The sequence below is a fragment of the Marmota flaviventris genome, chromosome 17, assembly GCF_047511675.1.
Source record: "Marmota flaviventris isolate mMarFla1 chromosome 17, mMarFla1.hap1, whole genome shotgun sequence".
Taxonomy (NCBI): domain Eukaryota; kingdom Metazoa; phylum Chordata; class Mammalia; order Rodentia; family Sciuridae; genus Marmota; species Marmota flaviventris.
This window is the reverse complement of record NC_092514.1, coordinates 37,550,627-37,569,821: the sequence shown is the minus strand read 5'-3', so window position 1 is coordinate 37,569,821 and position 19,195 is coordinate 37,550,627. Positions and strand designations below refer to the sequence as shown.

Below are 19,195 nucleotides of genomic sequence, written 5' to 3'. Positions count from 1 at the left end.
ACCCCCTTATACTGGTCTCCACTTCATATTATAACCAAGGGCTTCATGTCATTGCTTTATATAAATTGGGCTGTCTTCTAATTATTGGACTATATTTGCTTTTTGTTTATTCTACATAGAAGTCCCTTATCAGTTAAACGATTTGCAAAAATTTTCTCTACTTGCGTGGGTTTGTTTTTTCACCTTGTTGATGGTATCTGGGTTTACATATTTTAGTCTTTGAATTCTGTGTTTCTCTTGTTTTCCCTGTTACACTGTAAATCTTCAGTTGCTAAATTCCATGCATCTAGAAACTGCCACTCTTTTGCGTTCCCTGTTGCATCCCGTGGAATGGCCACACATGATACCCATCTGTTAAAGGGTTTGTCTTCACGGTTAGTCACCTCTGCCCCTTGACGTTTCCACACAGATAGCTTGATTTGATTCTTGGTGACATACTATGCTGTATTGGTTTGTTTTCTTACAGGTGAATCGATTTAGTAAGGTGGAAGACCGAGCCATTTTTGTCACTGACCGTCACCTGTATAAAATGGATCCCACTAAACAGTACAAGGTGATGAAGACTATCCCTCTATACAATGTAAGTACTCTGTGCTCTCTCCACGCTGGTGCTCATGGGCCACCGGTAGGCCCCCAGACTGCCCCCTCTGCTCTCTGGAGCCCCAGGGAGCCGTTGCCTTTGTGTTCCTGACATTTTACTCCAATCTTGCATTTTAGACAAATGCTCAATTTTCCATAGGCATGATCCAAAGTTCCCAGTGGATTAACAAAGGCATTTTATAAAAAGTGTAAGGACTATGGATCTGCCGGATCTTTATTACTATTTCTACTTACTGCTTGATTGTGCTGGTGCATAATATGTTTTCTTATTTTTAAAAGGCTTGTTTTTTTATGGAAATGGAATCAAATAGAAAAACAACAGGGAATTACTTTGTGAAAATATTACTGCTCTTTAAAATATAAAACATAAGCAGCTAGCTTCTGAAAGTTCTCACCAATATAGTTTACATGCCCCTGTTTGCCGATTGTGAGATCTCTGGTCCAAACCCACTATTGTTCACTGTATCCTGAGGGTTTTCAAATTCTGAAATCATTTTTTATCTGAACATGGAATTTTTGCCTTGAATCTCAGTATGAGATTGTTGGGTTCGTTGTTTTCGTAACTATTCTGGTTCTTCAGAAAGATTCTACAGGACTCCTGGGTCTGTTTGTGTGTCAGGTGATTTCTCTGTCTTCTAGTTTAACAGAGGAAGTCGGTTTGTCCAGTGCTAAGATCTATAAAGAGTGTATGGAGAGCATTTTAAATTCCTTTGATCTCTGCAAAAGGGAACAGGAAACATTACTGTTCTGTAGTTTTATTTTGGTATACCAGGGGTCCTTTGGTCATAAGAAACAAAGAAGTCAAACTATTCCTGGCTGTGCTGAATGACAGAAGGCCCTGGTGGGGGTCTGGGACACGCCCTTGTTGTGTCACCCTCTCAACCCTTCCCACATGCACCCTGCTCCTTGTTAATAGGCGGCCAGGGGGTTGCAGCCAAGAATAAGATGACTTTGCGAGGTGCTTGACTGTGTGTAGTCTTCTTGGCAAAGACTGTATTCTTACAGTCCAACCCTGGGTAAGCCCAATAACCTGCAGTCTCAGGGCGGGAGATGGAGGAGGGCGAGGGAAACAACCCATATTGTGTCTAATGAAGTGTGAAGTCAAAGAAAAATAAATTGTGGTATGAGTTTTATTTATTTTCCCTGCATTTCTGTTAGGAAGAAATCCATCAGGCACATGATATAAATTCAATGAATAGTTGAACAATATTTTGAACTCAAATTATTTTCCAAAATTATCTTCCTTTTTCACCTTGACTGGTTTGTTCTAATAGTCACTGTTTCCTGTCACAACCACTATCGTCATCATCACTATCTCTAATTACACTAATAACATAAAATATCATTAAAATAATACTTAACTACTCTAGTAAATGTGGTGTTGGTGGGATAGGGCACTTTGATGCAAGTGCTCTCAGAGCTCCGTCACCCTCCTTCATATTCCTGTGCCATTTTTGTGCATGCAGCCTGATTTCCAGCAGCCCAATGTCTTTGTAGAAGGCAACCCTCGGCCAGCACCCAAGCTGCCCTCCCACAGAAAGGCTGGGTGCCCAGCCACGCAGTGAGTCAGGGCAGGAGTGTGATGCCCCCGCTCCATACTCACTGGCCAAGATGATTCCCCAGAGCTGCCCTGCAGCAGCCCAAAGCCCATGTCCTCGGCTCCCTGAGCCACCTCCCTTTCCCTTGTCACTGTCCCTGCACTTCCCATATCAGCCTCTCAAACTCATCGGCTGGCTCCTTAGGGTCTGCTTCTGGAAGGAACTAATGTCAGAAGAGTGGCAAGTTCCAAGGAGGGAGTGATTTGGATGGGAGAGGGGACTTCTAACTGTTTCTGTATTTTTTTTTTAAGCTGAAGCAAATACGGCAAAACATTAAGTCTGAATGATAGGGACATGGATGTTTATTATATTGTTCTTTAGACTTTTCTACACAATTGAAATAATTTCAAATTAAAAACAAAGTTTAAGATAAAGAACCTTTTAAGGCCAGGCACAGTGACACACAGCTGAAATCCCAGCAGCTCAAGAAGCTGAGGCAAGAGGATCACAAGTTCAAAGCCAGCCTCAGCAGCTTAGCAAGGCCCTAAACAACTCAGTAAAACCCTGTCTCTAAATAAAGCACACAAAAGGGCTGGGGATGTGGCTCAGTGGTTGAGTGTCCTTGAGTTCAATTCCTGGTACCAAAAGGAAAAAATGATAATAATAATAATGGTGCTGGAGAGGCTGGGAGGGGAGGAGGAAAGCAATTTCAAGTTTGCAAGCTGAGTTTCATAATGGGTAAAACTGACAAGTATTCGTTCCATACATAATTGGAATTCTGATACTATAGAGTAGAAAGGAATTCACTTAGGATTAAAATGTAAGAGCAGATCACTTACAATTTGAGGCAGAAATTATTAATCTCGAGGGAGAAGGGGGGCAGATTATTCAAGAATATCCAGTTAAATAGTGAGGAAAAGAATCACCAAAGGAAACAATAAAAAGCAGGATTCCTGTGGTCCTCCATTTTCTCATCTCTCTTTTAATGTGCTAATCAGCTCTAATTTCCCTTCAGATCCATAAGGTCATGAATGATGGGAGGATGCCATGTTTAGAATCTCCTGGAAACCCAGGAAGGGTGGCCATTCAGGTTTCAAGGCAGCTCTGCAGGAGCATGTTATCCTGTAGCCTCTCAGTTGCTCTTTCTGTCTCTGCGTCTTTGTCTTTCCATTAGCCATCACCTCTTTCTTGCCAGACAGCACAGGTCAGCCCTGGGCTCAGGTTGGAATCAGCCGCTCCAGCCAGCCATTCACCGTTCATCCTGCAGTAGCGCATCATACACCGAGTTTCAGATGAAGCCTCACCATAGCAACTGGTTCTGCGTGATCCAAATCTGTACTTTTGTTCCTTGTCAAACACTTGCAAATCTATGCGTAGCCTTTCCTGACTTTTTCTAGTATGACATGGATAATTCCTATAATTCATTTTGGGCCTAACTGATCATCTTCCTCTACTAGTTTTGATTGTCATCCCAAGGCCTGAGCCACATTTGAATCTTGGTCACAGATCATGCTGACTATTGGGGTGGGTTGTTAGGTTTCCCTAGGGGAAAGGAATACTGGGAGCAAAGTGCTTCAAATAGGCAGATTCATCAGGCATTTTTAACTTCCTGGACTCTTGCCAGCCACCTCCATTCCAGTTGTCAGGATCCCAGTCAAACAGGGACCTAAAATTGTGCCAAGAGTTCCCAGCATGGGTGGTTCCCTCTACTTTCTTTACTGCCTCCAGCCAGGCAACATAGGACTATTGCTTTCCTAGCGCGCCATAAAAATACCTAGTGAGTTCCACTATTCTTGTATCTCCTTACTCATTGAGCTTCTGTAATCAGCAGCAAGTAAGTGCCCCAGCTGCTCAACTTTAATGGACATATCAGCTGTCCCCCACAGGTCACCAGAGGTAGTTTGTCACTGCTTCGTCCCTGCTGAGGAGAGCTGCCTTTGCCCCACCCTGAGATGTGGAACCAACTGCAGCCCCTCTGGCACTTGTGTCCTGCAGCCTCTGGTGCCTGATCTTGAGTTGTAATGAACAGAGATTTAAAGGACTTCCAATAGAAGGTGGGTGGGAGGGAGTGGTTTTTTGCTGTTGTTGTTTGTTTTGTTTTATTAGTTGAATTATTCTTTTTTAAAAATATTGTTTTAGATATTGATGGACCTTTATTTTATTCATTTATTTATATGTGGTACTAAGAATCAAACCCAGTGCCTCACACATGCTAGTCAAGTGCTCTACCACCGAGCCACAACCCCAGCCCCCTATTCTTTTTTCATTCTAATTTGTTATATATGACAGCAGAATGCATTGCAATTCATAGTACACATATAGAGCACAATTTTTCATATCTCTGATTATACACAAAGTACAGTCACACCATTTGTATCTTTATACATGTACTTATGGTAATGATGTCTATCTCATTCTACCATCTTTTTTCTATCCCCATCCCCCCTCCCTTCCCCTTCCACCCCTTTGCCCTATCTAGAGTTCATCTAATCATCCCATGCTTAACAAATATATGAAAAAATGTACAACATCTCTAGCAATTAGAGAAATGAAAATCAAAGCTACTCTAAGATTTCATCTCACTCCAGTCAGAATGGCAGCTATTAAAAACACAAACAACAATAAGTGTTGGCGAGGATGTGGGGAAAAAGGCACAACCCTACATTGCTGGTGGGACTGCAAATTGGTGCAGCCAATATGGAAAGCAGTATGGAGATTCCTTGGAAAACTGGGAATGGAACCACCATTTGACCCAGCTATCCCACTCCTCGGTCTATACCCAAAGAACTTAAAAACAGCATACTACAGGGATACAGCCACATCAATGTTTATAGCAGCACAATTCACAATAGCTAAACTATAGAACCAACCTAGCCCTTCAGTAGATGAATGGATAAAAAAATGTAGCATATATACATAAGGGAATTATTCAACATTAAAAGAATAAAATCTTGGCATTTGCAGGTAAATGGATGGAGTTAGATAATATACTAAGTGAAGTTAGTCAATCCCAAAAAAACAAATGCTGAATGTTTTCTCTGATATAAGGAGGCTGATCCATAATGGGGCCCCAGCTTCCTTAATAAGACTTCTATAGCACAAGAATTAAAATAAAAATCAATAAATGGGATGGATTTCAAACTAAAAAGCTTCTTCTCAGCAAAAGAAACAATCAGTGAAGTGAATAGAGAGCCTACATTTTGGGAGCAAATTTTTACCGCACGCACATCAGATAGAGCACTAATCTCTAGTATATATAAAGAACTCAAAAATTTAAACACCAAAAAAAAAAAAAAACAAATAACCCAATCAATAAATGAGCCAAGGAACTGAACAGACACTTCTCAGAGGAAGGGAGTGTTTTTAAGTTACACCTGCTAGAAAATTACCTTCCTTCCTTTGGGACTTTAAGCAGCTTTACACCATTGTCTAATCACACTTTCAATAACTACACTGTTCATTCACATGATTACTGAGTGCTCATTATATGCCAGCCACATAGGTATGAGGGACATAGAGGTGGCAAAACAGTCACAATTGCTGCCCTCATGGAGTTTACATTCCAACAGGGGAAAGCAAATCTATGATGTGTGTGTGTATTTATTTGTATGTACGTATATGTACACACACACACAGTCCAAAGAAGATGATAAGGTGAAAAGTCAAATCAGGAAAGAAGATGCAGAATGTGTACAGTGTTATAATCTTATGTAGGGGGATTGGGCCTCCCTGAGAAGTGAACATTTAGGCAGAGACAAAGGAGCTTAGCAATGAACTGTTTACTTGGTGGGAAAGCACTTCAGGCAGAAGGAGCAGGAAAGACACAGGCTTGAGCAGGGAGAGAAGAGCCCGCCAGGGCTGGAAAGGTTCAGGAGCTGGATCTGGTGGTGGTGCAGGCTGTCTCCCGGGGTCTGTGCACTGCAGTATCTTGTTAATCCTCAAAAAAAAGGGGAGAAGGAGGAGGAAGAACAACGCTATTGATGGAGGAGCAACAAAGAGGAAAGCAAAGCAGATGAGGCAAAGGGTGGAGCCCGGAGGAGGTCTGGACATACAGCCCAGGGAACGTGATCGCAGAGTTGGTTCTCAGATCTCCCAAAGAAAGCTGCCCACACACCCTCGGGCAGGGAAGCAGCCTTGGCTGTTCCTAGGGCTAGCAGCCGTAACTGCAGCGGGGACTTGACTTAGGGGAGGACGGCCTGCTGACACGTGGTGACCTTCGGGAGGACGTGCGTGAAGAGCCCCAGTTGTACCTGTAGTTATTCTGTCACTCTGTATGTTCCTAATATGGACCATATATAGTTTTCCCCATTTCTCCAAAGATGAGTTTTGCTAGAGTCTGTGTTATTGATTTTGTTATCTTTTCTTTCCCCTCTGCTCTTATTTTTTTTTCTTCTCAATTCTTTAGATTGTTCTTTCTCTAACTCTTTTAGTTGATGGCATAACTGCCTTCATTCTTAAATGTAATTTTTGAAAATACACTAAAGATTACAATTTTATGTTAAGAGTGACTTATGTACTTATTTATTTAATCTCAAGACAGCCTCACTAAGTTGCTTAGGGCTTTGCTAAATTGCTGAGGCTGGCCTTGAACTTGGAATCCTCCTGCCTGAGCCTCCTGAAGGAATTACAGGCGTGTGCCACTGCACCCAGCTGGTAGCATTCTTTTTAATTACCACAGAAATGGAAATTTATGAGGTGTGTGTTCACAAATATTTATTTTATACTTTGAGTTATAAGCTAGTACTACCTTGTTTATTTTGTTGATCAAGTTGTTCCAGTTTGGGGCATTGGAAGTTCTTGCAGTTGACTCCTGTGCTCCTTTAACATGCCTGAATGTGGAATTGTTTTTATTTGTTCCTTGAGTTCTTCCTGACTTTCTGGCACTACAAGATCGCTGAGAACCCATCTTGTATATTTCCTGTCACGGTCCTGGAGTGAGCCATTTCTTCAAGGAGCCCTGCTTCCTTTTATTAGAGAAGGTATTTGAAACCCAGAATCTGAGCACTGTGCTTTTTGCTACTGGGGTTTCATCTCTTTGAGACCCCCTCAGCTGGTACAGCACAAAAATATATGTGTATATATATTCAAATTCTGTGTTTGTATGTATGTGTATACAAAATCTGTGTATATACACACATTTATAAATATTTTACATGTGGTTATACCTATATTAAGTAGACCTGCATTTACACTGATAATCTCCTGTTCATTACCACATGGGTCATTCTAGCTGCCTCTTCTTGCTTATCTCCAAATCCCCAGTCCACATTGGCTCCCACCATCCACTCCGTTTACCTGGTGGTTCACTTAGCATGCACAGGTAGCAGCATTAGACTGTGCCCCTTCAGCCAGAGCACACTGCTGCAGGCACTTCCAAAGTTACCCAGCAGCACCTTTCCCTCCCACCCTCTCTAGGGGGTTGTTTCTACCTTTTAACATACATTCTCTTGTCACATTCTGCATTCCCTCCTGGAATCTCCCAACCTCCTTTATTAGTAGTATTTTTTTAGGTTCCCCACATTGAAGTTCACTCTTTTTTTAATATTTATTTTTCAGTTGTAGTTGCACACAATACCTTTATTTTATTTATTTTTGTGTGGTGCTGAGGATGGAACCCAGGGCGTCACACATTCTGGGTGGGTGCTCTATCGCTGAGCCACAACCCCAGCCTCGAAGTTCACTCTTTATACCATAAAGTTCTGGGGGTTTTGACAAACAACATCACGTGTCTACAGTTATCATATCATACAGAATGGTGGTACTTCTTTTAAAATCCCCTGTGCATAATCTATTCTTCTTTCCCCTCATTCCCCCAACCCCTAAGAACCACTGATCATTTTCCTATCTCTATAAGTTGTGCCTTTTCTAGAATGTCATATCACCAGCATTATGTAGTATATAGCCTTTTCAGATCAACTTCTCTCAGTAATACACTTTTAAGGCTCCTCCAAGTCTCTCTATGGTTGATAGCTCATGTTTTTTAATCAATGAATAGTGTTCCATTATATGGTGGTATCATAGTTTATCAATCACTGTGGAAGGGCATCTTGGTTGCTTCCAGTTTGGGACAATTATGACTAAAGATACCATAAACATTTGCATGCAGGATTTTTTTTTGGGGGTGGGTATCAGGGATTGAATTCAGGGGCACTCAATCACTGAACCACATCCTCAGCCTATTTTGTATTTTATTTGAAGACAGGTCTCACTGAGTTGCTTAAAGCTTCACTTTTGCAGAGGCTGGCCTTGAACTTGCAATCCTCTTGCCTCAGCGTCCCGTGGTTGGGATTACAGGTGTGCACTACTGCTGCACACAGGATTTGTATATGGACACAAGTTTTCAAATCAGTTGGGTAAATACCTAGGGGCTCAATTGCTAGGCCATGTGATAAGACTGTATTTAGCTTTGTAAAAACTGCTCATTGCCTTCCAAAGTGGCTGTTCCTATTGCTTCACAGACTCACCAGTATTTCATATTGTGCGTTTGTTTTTTTGTTGTTGTAGTTGTAGTTGTTGTTTGAGGTCCTGCGGACAAACCTGGGGCTTGTGCATGTCACGCAAGCACTCTACCACCGAGCTATATCCCCAACCCTTTTTTGTTTTATTTCTGTCATATAACCTAGCAGTTGTGCCCCTAGATATTTACCCAACTGATATGAAAATTTGTGTCCATATAAGTTTTAATAGGTATTTTTATATTATCTAATAATATGTCTCAGTACATAGTAGGTCTCAGTCTTTTAACTGTAAGAACCATCTCTCCATCCTCTATTGGCTTGTGCTTTGGAGAGAAAAGACTGATCTTTATGTAAACCTAAGCAAATATAATTAAAAAGATAAATTTGACACCTCCCCCCCTCCTATTAGCAAGAATTATCCGATCAATTTATCATTTAATGATGGTTCCAGTCGCTTTCCATAAACAAGATAAAAATAGGAAATCATGGCAGGCTTTCAAGAATATTTTCAGTAAATATTGTCCTCACAAATGCCATGGTCAAATAAAAGTGAACAGCAATCTGAGAATGAAATATTCAAGTTACAGGAGACTCCTTTAGTAGCTGAGTGACTTACTATGTACAGATACTACATACACAGGTTAGGGTTTCAGCCAGCTGGGATCTGTGTTACTGTCAAATTAGTATCTTCCCCTTTGAGTCACTCTCTACACTGTATTTATAAATTGCAATATCAAATTAAAGCATTAGTTCTGATACATTTGTTACCAAAGGTTAAAATTTTCCCAGGGGGCAGTGGGCCAAAATTTGAATGTTTGTAAAGCTGAGAGACACGGTTACTGGGGCTTGGTCTGGAGAACAAAGGCGACAAGTTACCAGCATAATTAGCCCTGGGACTGTACTTCGATCACAACCTTTCTGACTCTGGGAATCATCCTAGAGATCACCCTAAGTTGGGGAGAAGATTGCTGCCTGCAGCTGAGGAAGTCGCTTGAGCAGGTGCACTTGCGCCCCTGGGGTTCCTGTGGACATCGGCGCACCCAAATCAGTGCTCGCTGAGCGCGTGCCAAGATTTGAGTTTAATTTGCATAAACATAAAATCTGCTCTCTGCTTTTGAGGGAGACTGTGTAAACGGCCTCAGCTGGGATCCTTACCCTTCCTTTGTCACCAGTGTGTTGGTTTTGCCTGATGGGCTGGTGTGAGGGACGTTGGACTCTGCCCATTAATGCAGTTTTGATATAGTCCCTTTTTATCATTGTGAGCTTGATGGCTAAGGAAGCCGCCAGTTAATTACCCACATCCTCCTTCAGTTCTGTGGAAAACACAAAGCTAGCAAGGGGGAGAGGAAAGACAATTATCTGAACCCATGTGCCGTTTCGGAGGGGCGAAGGGATCGTGATTATGCCAGGCTTCCAGCTTTATTATTCCACTTGACATGACTGGCCAGAAAGATGCTCCGCGTGAAGATGGATTGTCCTTGTAATGTGTACCGGGGTGAGCCCTGCTGAAATCCATCCGCGCCTCCCCACGACCATTTCTAGAGCACCCTCCCCTCCTGGCAGCATCCCAGGGGAAGGCGTTTCCATGGCAACCCAACCGAGGCAGTCAGCTGACGTCTGGCACCGCCTGAGCGGGCGTGCTGTGCTCCCCTTCTCCCCTCTCGGCCCTCCCTCAAGCCTTTAAACGGTATTTATTAGTCCTCTTTAATAGAAACCGTACAATCCCTTACTGTCGGGCCCTGAGTGGCACTCAGGTTTTATTTATTTATTTAGGTAATAAATTTTACCTTCCTAATTAATTCTTGGCAGGTCCTGGGAGCTGTATTATTTTGAACATCTTGTGCAAATGTTTATATTTTCTGCCTGTGATGACAAAGAACGTTGCTTAGCAAAATTAGATATTGAGTTGGGTGCGGTGATACTCACCTGTAACACCCTCTACTCTGGAAGCTAAGATAGGAGGATCACTTGTTCAAGGCCAGTCTGGGCAACTAAGCAATACTCTAATTTTTTTTCTACTTTTAATAGAGACTGGGGATGTAGCTTGGTAGTAAAGAAAGCACCTATGAATGAAATAGGAAAACCCTGTTCTTGTGGGGGGAGTGGGGGGAATGATGTCTATATTTCAAAGAAATTTGGAAAAATACAGATGTTAAGGTTTCAGTTTAATTTTTCAAGATTTTTTTTTAACTCTGATGGCTTTGGCAGCGAAACAATCTTTGTACTCTCCTTATCCTTTTTTAGCATTCACTGATTTTATCCTTGGATTTTGAGTGAGCCATGTTATTTTAAATACCTATGTGACATCTAAGCCATGTTCTCTCCTTTATTTTCTTTTGTTATTGTTAACAATAAAGAAAGAAGTCAAAGTTTCAGACCTCCCCTATCCATTGTTTTCCTGACTCCTGTTCAGAAGTAAATGCCTTCTGTCATCCTGGTTAGAGGCCAATGCTTATGATAAACAGTAGCAAAACCAAGCCAATAATAATGTCAAATGTTGTGCCTATAGACACAAGGTAGGGCCCATTTTCACCAATATGTTGCTTGGCATTTGATTTCAAATTTAAAAGATGTGTCAAAGCCATGTCTGGAAGCAACAATCATTAGGGCCAATTTATGATTCCTTTACAAAGCTATCTTGTTAAAGACACACACCAAAGAATAAGGGAATAAATACAATACCATCTTGTTTATCAGATTGCTAGAAGCAACATCCTTTTAAAACAAAGCCCTATACAGAGATGAACATGCAAACTGATCTCTGCATGTGCAAAAATAGATGCCTCTGGGCAGAGGCAGTAATAGGCTTCTTGTCCATCTGCCCTGTCAGAGCCCTCTCCTGTGCTTTAAATATTCTTGAGCAGCTTCTCTGTGCTATGCACTTGGTGGACACCAGTAGCTCAGGCGTACACCATGTGGTCTCGCAGACCCATGGGAGAGGCAGAGAGCGCAGTGGCAGGGCAGCACAGTGTCTGCCTCACATTGACACCCTGGCAGCCTCGGAGGTGCTGCATCTCGATGCCTCTTGGAAGCTGCTGCTCAGAAAGGTGAAGCAACCCACCCAAGGCCGCAGCTCGTGGGAGTGGAGCTGGGTTTCACCTCCCCATCTTTTTGGCTTAGCACCCAACCCCTGCTGCCTGCTGCAAGTTTTAATGAAGAACAACCCGTGAAACTAAAATCTTGTGTTAAAGAAAAAGATAACAAAGTCAACATTGGTCGTGTACCTAATGCCAGACATTTATTAGATGATTTAATCCTACCATATCATGATCATTGTAAGACGCACTGTGGTCTGAACGTGTCCCTCCAAAATTCTTACATTGAGATCCTAAGCCCCAAGCTGACAGTCTTGAATGGGATTAGGAATCTTATACCAGAGTCTCCAGGAGAGCCCTCTTGCACCCTCCTGGCACCCTGATCTTGGATAAATGTCCAAAACTATGAGAAATACATTTCTGGTGTTTATAAACCACATAGTTTGTTATTTGTAACAGCAGTCTAAATTAACTAAGACATAGGGAGAGAGGGAAGATGTGTTTGTTTGTTTGTTTGTTTGTTTTTCCCTAGAAAGCCTCATGATTTCACGGTCTGTATCAAAAATCAAATCATCTTATAGTCATTGGCCATTGTTTTTTTAACGTGTGAGGACAGTCTCATCAGAAGGTTTTCCTTAGACCAGAGCAGTGCAAGAGAAACTCCTTGCTGTTCAGTGATTTTCATCCCTTGTCATGGACATCTGCATACATTCTTACTTGATTCTCCTCCCCATCCCAGTCCCTGGGAGGTGCCTACCCTGGTTCTGAACTCACAGGCATCAGGTGAAGGAGTGAGTGAGTTTGTTATTGGCTAGGTCCAATAACATTCTTTACACAAAATTGTTATAACAATGTCCTGCTGCTCTACAGGGAGAACCCAATTTTCTAAATAATAGACATTTAAAATTTTTCATGTTGTTGGAATTGTATCTAAACAGAAACATCTTAATAGTGTGCCATTATGGCAGAGTGTCCAGTAGAAACAGCAAAGCTGACCAGGTCAAGATCCTCCACTGGCTTGCGGAGGGGGCAGTCATTTTGCTTCTTGGGAAGCTGCCTCCAGCGTCTCCCTTTCCTCCTCTGCCCCCTCCTGCCCTTGCCATTCCACCTCATGGCCCTTCTCAAAGCTCCTGGAGTTGTAAAAGCATCCTATATTGCATTTGAATATCATTACTGCTGGGAGCCATTAGCCAAGTAGGTATGAAAATTTCCTTGCCAGCGTACCCCATGTTGCAGTGACATTGCATGTAGGTGACCTTGCTCAAGGACCAGGGCGGATTAGGGTGTTCCCGGTTTAGGATAATTGGGTTTAGGGCGTTCCAGTTTAGGGCGTTCCAGGTTTAAGATTATTCCTGCTGGGAATAGGGCGTATCCTGCTGCCTGAGTTCCCCTTGAGTTCTCACGGGATTCAGACAGTATTTTTGGGGAGACAGAAGCCCAGTGAGAGTGATTTGGGCAGAGAACGTGGATTTCCCCAGAACGTGATTGTAGACGGCAGGTGTGAGTTCGGGAATAAAGAGTTGCTGTTTGAATCTACAAACTGTGTGGTGGCTCATGATTGTGTGCCCAGCCAGACTGCGGCATTTGTGCCCAGCCAGACTGCGGCACATTACATTACAGGTTGGTAAAGGAAAGAAGAGAAATCTCATCCCAGAGGGGTCTGAGGACACAGGGGTTAGGGTGTGTGGAAGCACATGGGCAGTTGTGGAATTCATGCCCTGTTTTAACAGTGGTACCCTCCCCAGCCCCGCCTCTGTGGAATGTCGAAGCCTAAAAGGAGGTGCATGTAAGTAAGTCTGATATAATGCATGTGAGGTCCAGACCTAGTTCTTGTCCCATAATGCAGTGCTCAATAACTGCAAGCTGCTCTAAAGCCCCTTGCAAACTGGCCATCCTGTGCCATCGAAATTAGAGGAGTAGGATGAAGTCAGCCTCCGAGGCCCTTCCTGTTGCTGCTCGTTCTGTGGGTGTGCACCCCTCCTGGGGAACTGCGTGACTTCCTCCATTTAGATCTCTGCTCAAGTGTAACCATGCAGAGGTTGTCTAGAATGACACCCCCAGTTCCAGCCCATCTATCTCCATGCCTTGATCCCACTACCCATTCTTCTCCGTGGACTCCTCACCTCCCATCTCACCATACAGTTGTTCACAGTCTGGCTCCAAGGGTCAGACTCTCATCCCCAGAACACTTCCTGCCATACAGTAGATGCTCAGTAAATGGGTGTTGATGGATAAATTGGAGGGGTCAAGACTAGAGACTGGAAAAACTGTCAAGAGACTGCTGCAGTAACCTGTTAAGGAGTCACAAGGATCTGAACTCAAGCAAGGTCAGGAATGAGAGGCAAGTTGGGGAGCTGGGGGGATTCAAGAGCAGATAACAGGCTTTGAGCATTGAGGAAAGAGACTGAACCCATAAGCTGCTTTCTAGACCCCTGGGTAGATGGTGGCGAGAGTTTCTGATCAGGATTGGAAATGTAGGAAAAGAAGCAGAGAGAGTGGAATGAGCTCAGTCTCAAACAGGTTTCACCTAGGGGTCTGAAGAATATAGAATGGAGTGGCCTTGTAGACAGTCGACTAGAGGACATTCTAGGACAGAGACTGTCTTGGTCAGCTTGGGCTGCCTGTAACAAGAACCACGGACTAAGTGGCTTGAGCAACAGGAACCCATCATTAATAAGTATAATTTATTAAATGCTAAAACAAAGATACACAGGAAGTACTTTGAGAAGGTACAGAGAAGGGGTGGAAATGACTTTTCTGGACAAGGGGAGATTTCAGGGATTCATAAGTATGTGCCAACACTTGTACGTTTTTCTGCACTGGTAGTTTTCTTCAAATTCTTGAAGGGGCGTGTGACCTGCTGCTTTTGGCAATGCAGAGTAACATAGTTAGTAGCGAAGTAACAATGTAGCATAAGTAGCATAATGAGACCTGTTTTTAGGAAGCTAATCCTGAGAGCAGTACCATGAATGGACTAAAATGGGAAGAGGTGGTGAAATAAATGCTACCTCAAGAGCTTTTGGAATAATCCCAGTGGACATAGAAGCCCCAGAAATGGAGAGAAGACAAAAGAAATTTCTGAAGTGTTCCTTATTTAAATTAATTTATTTTTGTTTATTTATTTTTGGTGGCACTAGGAATTGGACCCAGGGATGCTTTACCATTGAGCCATATCCCCAGCTCTTTTTATTTATTTTTTTGTTTTGTTTTAAGACAGGGTCTCTCTAAATTGCTTAGAGTCTTGCTAAGTTGCTGAGGCTGGCCTTGAACTTGTGCTCCTCCTGCCTCAGCCCCCTGAGTCGCTAGGACTACAAGACAGTGCCACCACACCCAGCTCAAGTTGACTTTTTTAAAAAATGTTTTCTATGTGCACTAGTTTAATTTTCTACATGTAGTAACTTAGATAACTTTGTCATCATTCCTATGAAGTAGGTGGTACTAGTTACCCCATTTGAAGCAGGAGAAACGGAGACATGGAGCATGATAAGGCTTACCCAGGGGCATAGAGTTAGGCAGAGGTGGTGCCAGGAAGGCAGCCCGGAAGTCTGGCCCTGAGACTGTGCCCTTTAACAGCTCTGGACTGCTCCCTGTCGAGGACTCACAGGTTGGGGAAATTGAGGCGCATATCTCCTCTTCTGAGCTTAGGAGATGGTGTGGCTGGTTGCACTTTGTTGAAGTAAAGGCCTAAGAGGAAATAGTGGTTAAGGTGAGGTGATGAATTTCATTTTGTTCAGGTCAAATATGGGGTCCCATTAGGCCCTTTGGGGACCCCTGGTTGTGCTTTTCCCAGACAGACAGGAGCACCCATCTGGAGTTCCAGAAGAAGGGCTGTGCTTGGTACTCACTTTTGGAAGTTAGCAGTATTTTAAAGAGAAGGAAACTTCTGGTCCCTTCTTCTGACCTGAAGTCCCTGCCTTCTGCCCCTGGGACATGTGCCTTCTGGCTCCTCAGCTACATGATAAAATCGCTGAAGGAAAAGCCCATTTTCTAATCCTTTTGCATGCCTAATCTAAAATAAGGAGTTGGGAGTTCCAGTTCCAAACAAAACAGAATAGGTGAATCTCTGCCAGTCTGTCTCACTAAATGTGGATAAAGCCCTAGACATTGCATTATGAAACAAACACAAGAAGATTCTGAAAGCTGGAGGGAAGAAGACCAGGGGACCTCCTTAGGGCAAGCAGGGCAGCAGGGGGTAGCCTCCCTCATATCCTGGACTGCATGCTGCAGAAACACACAACCCAGAAATACCAATGGAGAAAATAGAAGAGAAGAAAAACTTGCTTTCTCTTGTCAGAGGACCAGGAAACAGCAGCCTAGCAAAGCAGAAACCCTTTTGACAGTAAACACACTTCTCCAAGAAATCACCAGGGGTTAAAAAAAAAAAAAAAAAAAAAAAAAAGCATCCCTAGCTCCTATCAGCAAAGGCTTGTTCTCCAACCTTGCCTGACAGTAAGAATGCCTTTTCTAGACCCCTCCCTGCTGGGAGATATCCAGTAGTACCAATGTGGATTCTGGCATTTGGCCCACCCCCTCTTCATCTGCCATTGGAGGCTAAGGAGCTAGGTTCCCAACCCTCCCAGAGGCTGTGAGGCACTCACAGACTCTCCACCAGAAGAGGCCCAAGGGGGCCTTATCTCACACTCCCATCCAGCAGGGGTAGCATTGGTGCTACCTTCCCTTACTGGCCCCTTTTTAACAGAGGCCTGCTAAGTCAAGATTTAAATAAGACCCAGTCTCTATCATGCTAAGTGAAATAAACTAATCCCAAAAAAACCAAAGGCCAAATGTTCTCTCTGATATGCAGATGCTAATGTACAACAAGGGGTGGGGTGGGAGATAGAAGTTCATTGGATTAGCCAAAGGGGAATGAAGGGAGGAAAAGGAGATGAGAATAGGAAAGACAGTAGAATGAATCAGCCGTAACTTTCCTATGTTCATATATGAACACACACCAGTGAAACTCCACATCATGTAGAACCACAAGAATGGGAAGTTATTCTTCCATACCCATGTATGTATAATATGTCAAAATACACTCTACTGTCATGTATATCTAAAAAGAACAAATTTAAAAATTTTTTTTAAAAAAGATCTAGTCTCGGGCTGGGATTGTGGCTCAGCGGTAGAGCGCTCGCCTAGCAGGGCGGGACCCAGGTTCGATCCTCAGCACTACATAAAAATAAAGGCATTGTGTTGTGTCCATCTACACCTAAAAAATAAATATTTAAAAATAATTTAAAAAAATAAAAAAGATCTAGTCTCATAACATAATACCCAAAATGACCAGGATACAATTTTTTAAAAAATCACCCATCATACTTAAAATAGGAGCTAGTATACACAAATTCAGTTTCTTGGTAAATATAGGATAAAAACAGTGAACCTAAAATGATGAGTGAATATATTTTTTGCATTGAGAGGGTTATTAATTTGTAAGGTAAAAAAATTCAATTAAAAGACCAATAAGGGAAGCAACTTAATTAAGCTGGTATTTTAAGAGAGAGTAAAAAATAAATTTAAAGTAGATATAAAACTAGATTCAATTAGTATAACAATTATCTTTGTAAAATAATAATTTGACTATCTAAAATCCAATTATTTAGTAGTTTCACCTATATCAATGGTTTTAAGTGATTAGAATCACTTAGGGGACTTTTACCAACTACAGATGTCCAGTCCAGTCCCAGAGGAAAGAGTGTCCCCAGTGATTCTAATGTGCAGCCATGGTTGGGAGCCATTAGCCCAAATGAACCACCCTCAGAATATAAGCAGAAGGATGTTTATACCTTCTGAACAGTCAAAATAGATGTGGCAGCTGTTAAGCACCAAACTCTGTGTGTTTGTTCTACAGCAGCACCCTGTTGGGCCATTTGTCTTGCTTCATGTGCTCTTGTGATGCATTTGATTATCTGGCTCCCAAGTGCACAACAATAAATCTGAAGCAGTAATTAAAAAGGAGTCCGTCTGCCACTGGCAGGCATGTTGATAGTTGCAATCTATGAAGACTGAAGTGTTCGGGGACTCACCGGAGACCTAGTTCAGTTCCACTGGATGGCTTGGTTTTAAAAACTCATGCAAGTGCTTACTTGAGCCATTTCCTCAGAGTAGTCCTTTTGGAATTAAAATTCAGTTTTCCATGAGATTTACACTGAACTCTGAGCTGCAAAAGAAACCCCGTTACTCAGACTGCCAGGTATTCTAGGAAAGAGACTTCCAAGGGGCCTATCTGAGATTTTCAGCAAAAAAGAGAACAACTGGCCATGAACTAGTGGATTCTACTCACCAGTCTTAGTAAGGAATTTGAACAAGCTTAATCTAAATGTGAAAACTCTGAATTTGCTTGCTACAAGTGAGATACTTAACAACCTAAGGAAAAAGGATTTGGGCCTTCAAATTCACAGAGGTAGGCTATGGCAGGCCCAGCTTCCCATGTGTCTCTCTCTGGTGGAATTTGTATTTAATTTCATAAAGTACAGAGTTCATTTGCAATGGGGACATTGTCCGGATTGTAAATATTCTTCTCGATGGTGCCCTTGATCCTTGTCAGGATGTGGAACATTTGAAAGAAAGTAAAGCTGGGCATGGAGCCGTTATTTATATAGTGCAGTATGGATTGGTGTTGGAAACTTGCTGAAGAGTTTGACTGAGTGGCCTTCATCAAGCTGTTAAAATCAAAGGTTGAAAGCCCTTGTCAATCAATGATGTAAACTCAGCCCTTTAATCAGTTGTTTACAATTATTTTCATTGACCTGAATAATATTGATCAATAGTACAAGGCTTATAATGGGTACTTGTTTATAAAGTCAATTATCCTAATTTTGAACACTTTTTAAATATTGCTTGAGGCTCATATTTTATATAATAGGTTTTATTTCACCATTAATATGTCATGTGGTTCACATGTATCAGTATGATTTCTGGAATACAGGGCCAAGGAATGGCCTGTGAACTCCAGAGGCCCTGAAGATGAATCATTTTTAGTCCATTTACTAATTAATGCTTGCCTCAGTAATGCTGAATCCCTAAAATAAAAGAATAATTTTGTTCTGTTTTATGAAGCTAGAAAACATTTTCAAAATATAAGGTTTTCAAGTAGGGCCCAGTGGCATGAGTCGATAATTGCAGCTACTGGAGAGGCTGAGGCAGGAGGATCACAAATTAGAGGCCAGCATGGGCAACTCAACAAGACCTCCACACAAAATATACATTTTCACATATATGTATGTATGTGTATATGTACACACACACATATACATAAATAAATATACATACATATATACTCTGTGTATGTAGGGGTTTTTTTAAAATGTCCATCCAACGTGTTAAAATAAAAACAAAGATTTTGTTGAAAGTGATATGTGTTTGTAAAGGAATTAACTTTTAGCTATCCCAAACTATATACCCTTTCCATGATGTGTTCACAAATTAAGATTTTTCCACTGGGGTTGGGACACAGCTCAGTGGTAAACATGCTTGTGCTTATCATGCACAAGGCTCTGGATTCAATCCCCAGCACCAAAAATAAAAAGCTTTCTCTGTTTTCTGGTCACTCTTAGTGCATAAT

The 19,195-nt window shown here is 42.1% G+C and overlaps 1 protein-coding gene across 1 annotated transcript in view; it reads left to right on the top strand.

Annotated features, from left to right (window-relative positions):
• Positions 1-19,195, top strand: part of Myo1d (myosin ID) — a 310,288-nt gene that overhangs the window by 189,415 nt on the left and 101,678 nt on the right. The window contains exon 20 of the mRNA XM_027924185.2: positions 467-580. Within this exon, the coding sequence (XP_027779986.2) occupies positions 467-580 (114 nt within the window). The remainder of the gene's footprint in view (positions 1-466; positions 581-19,195) is intronic.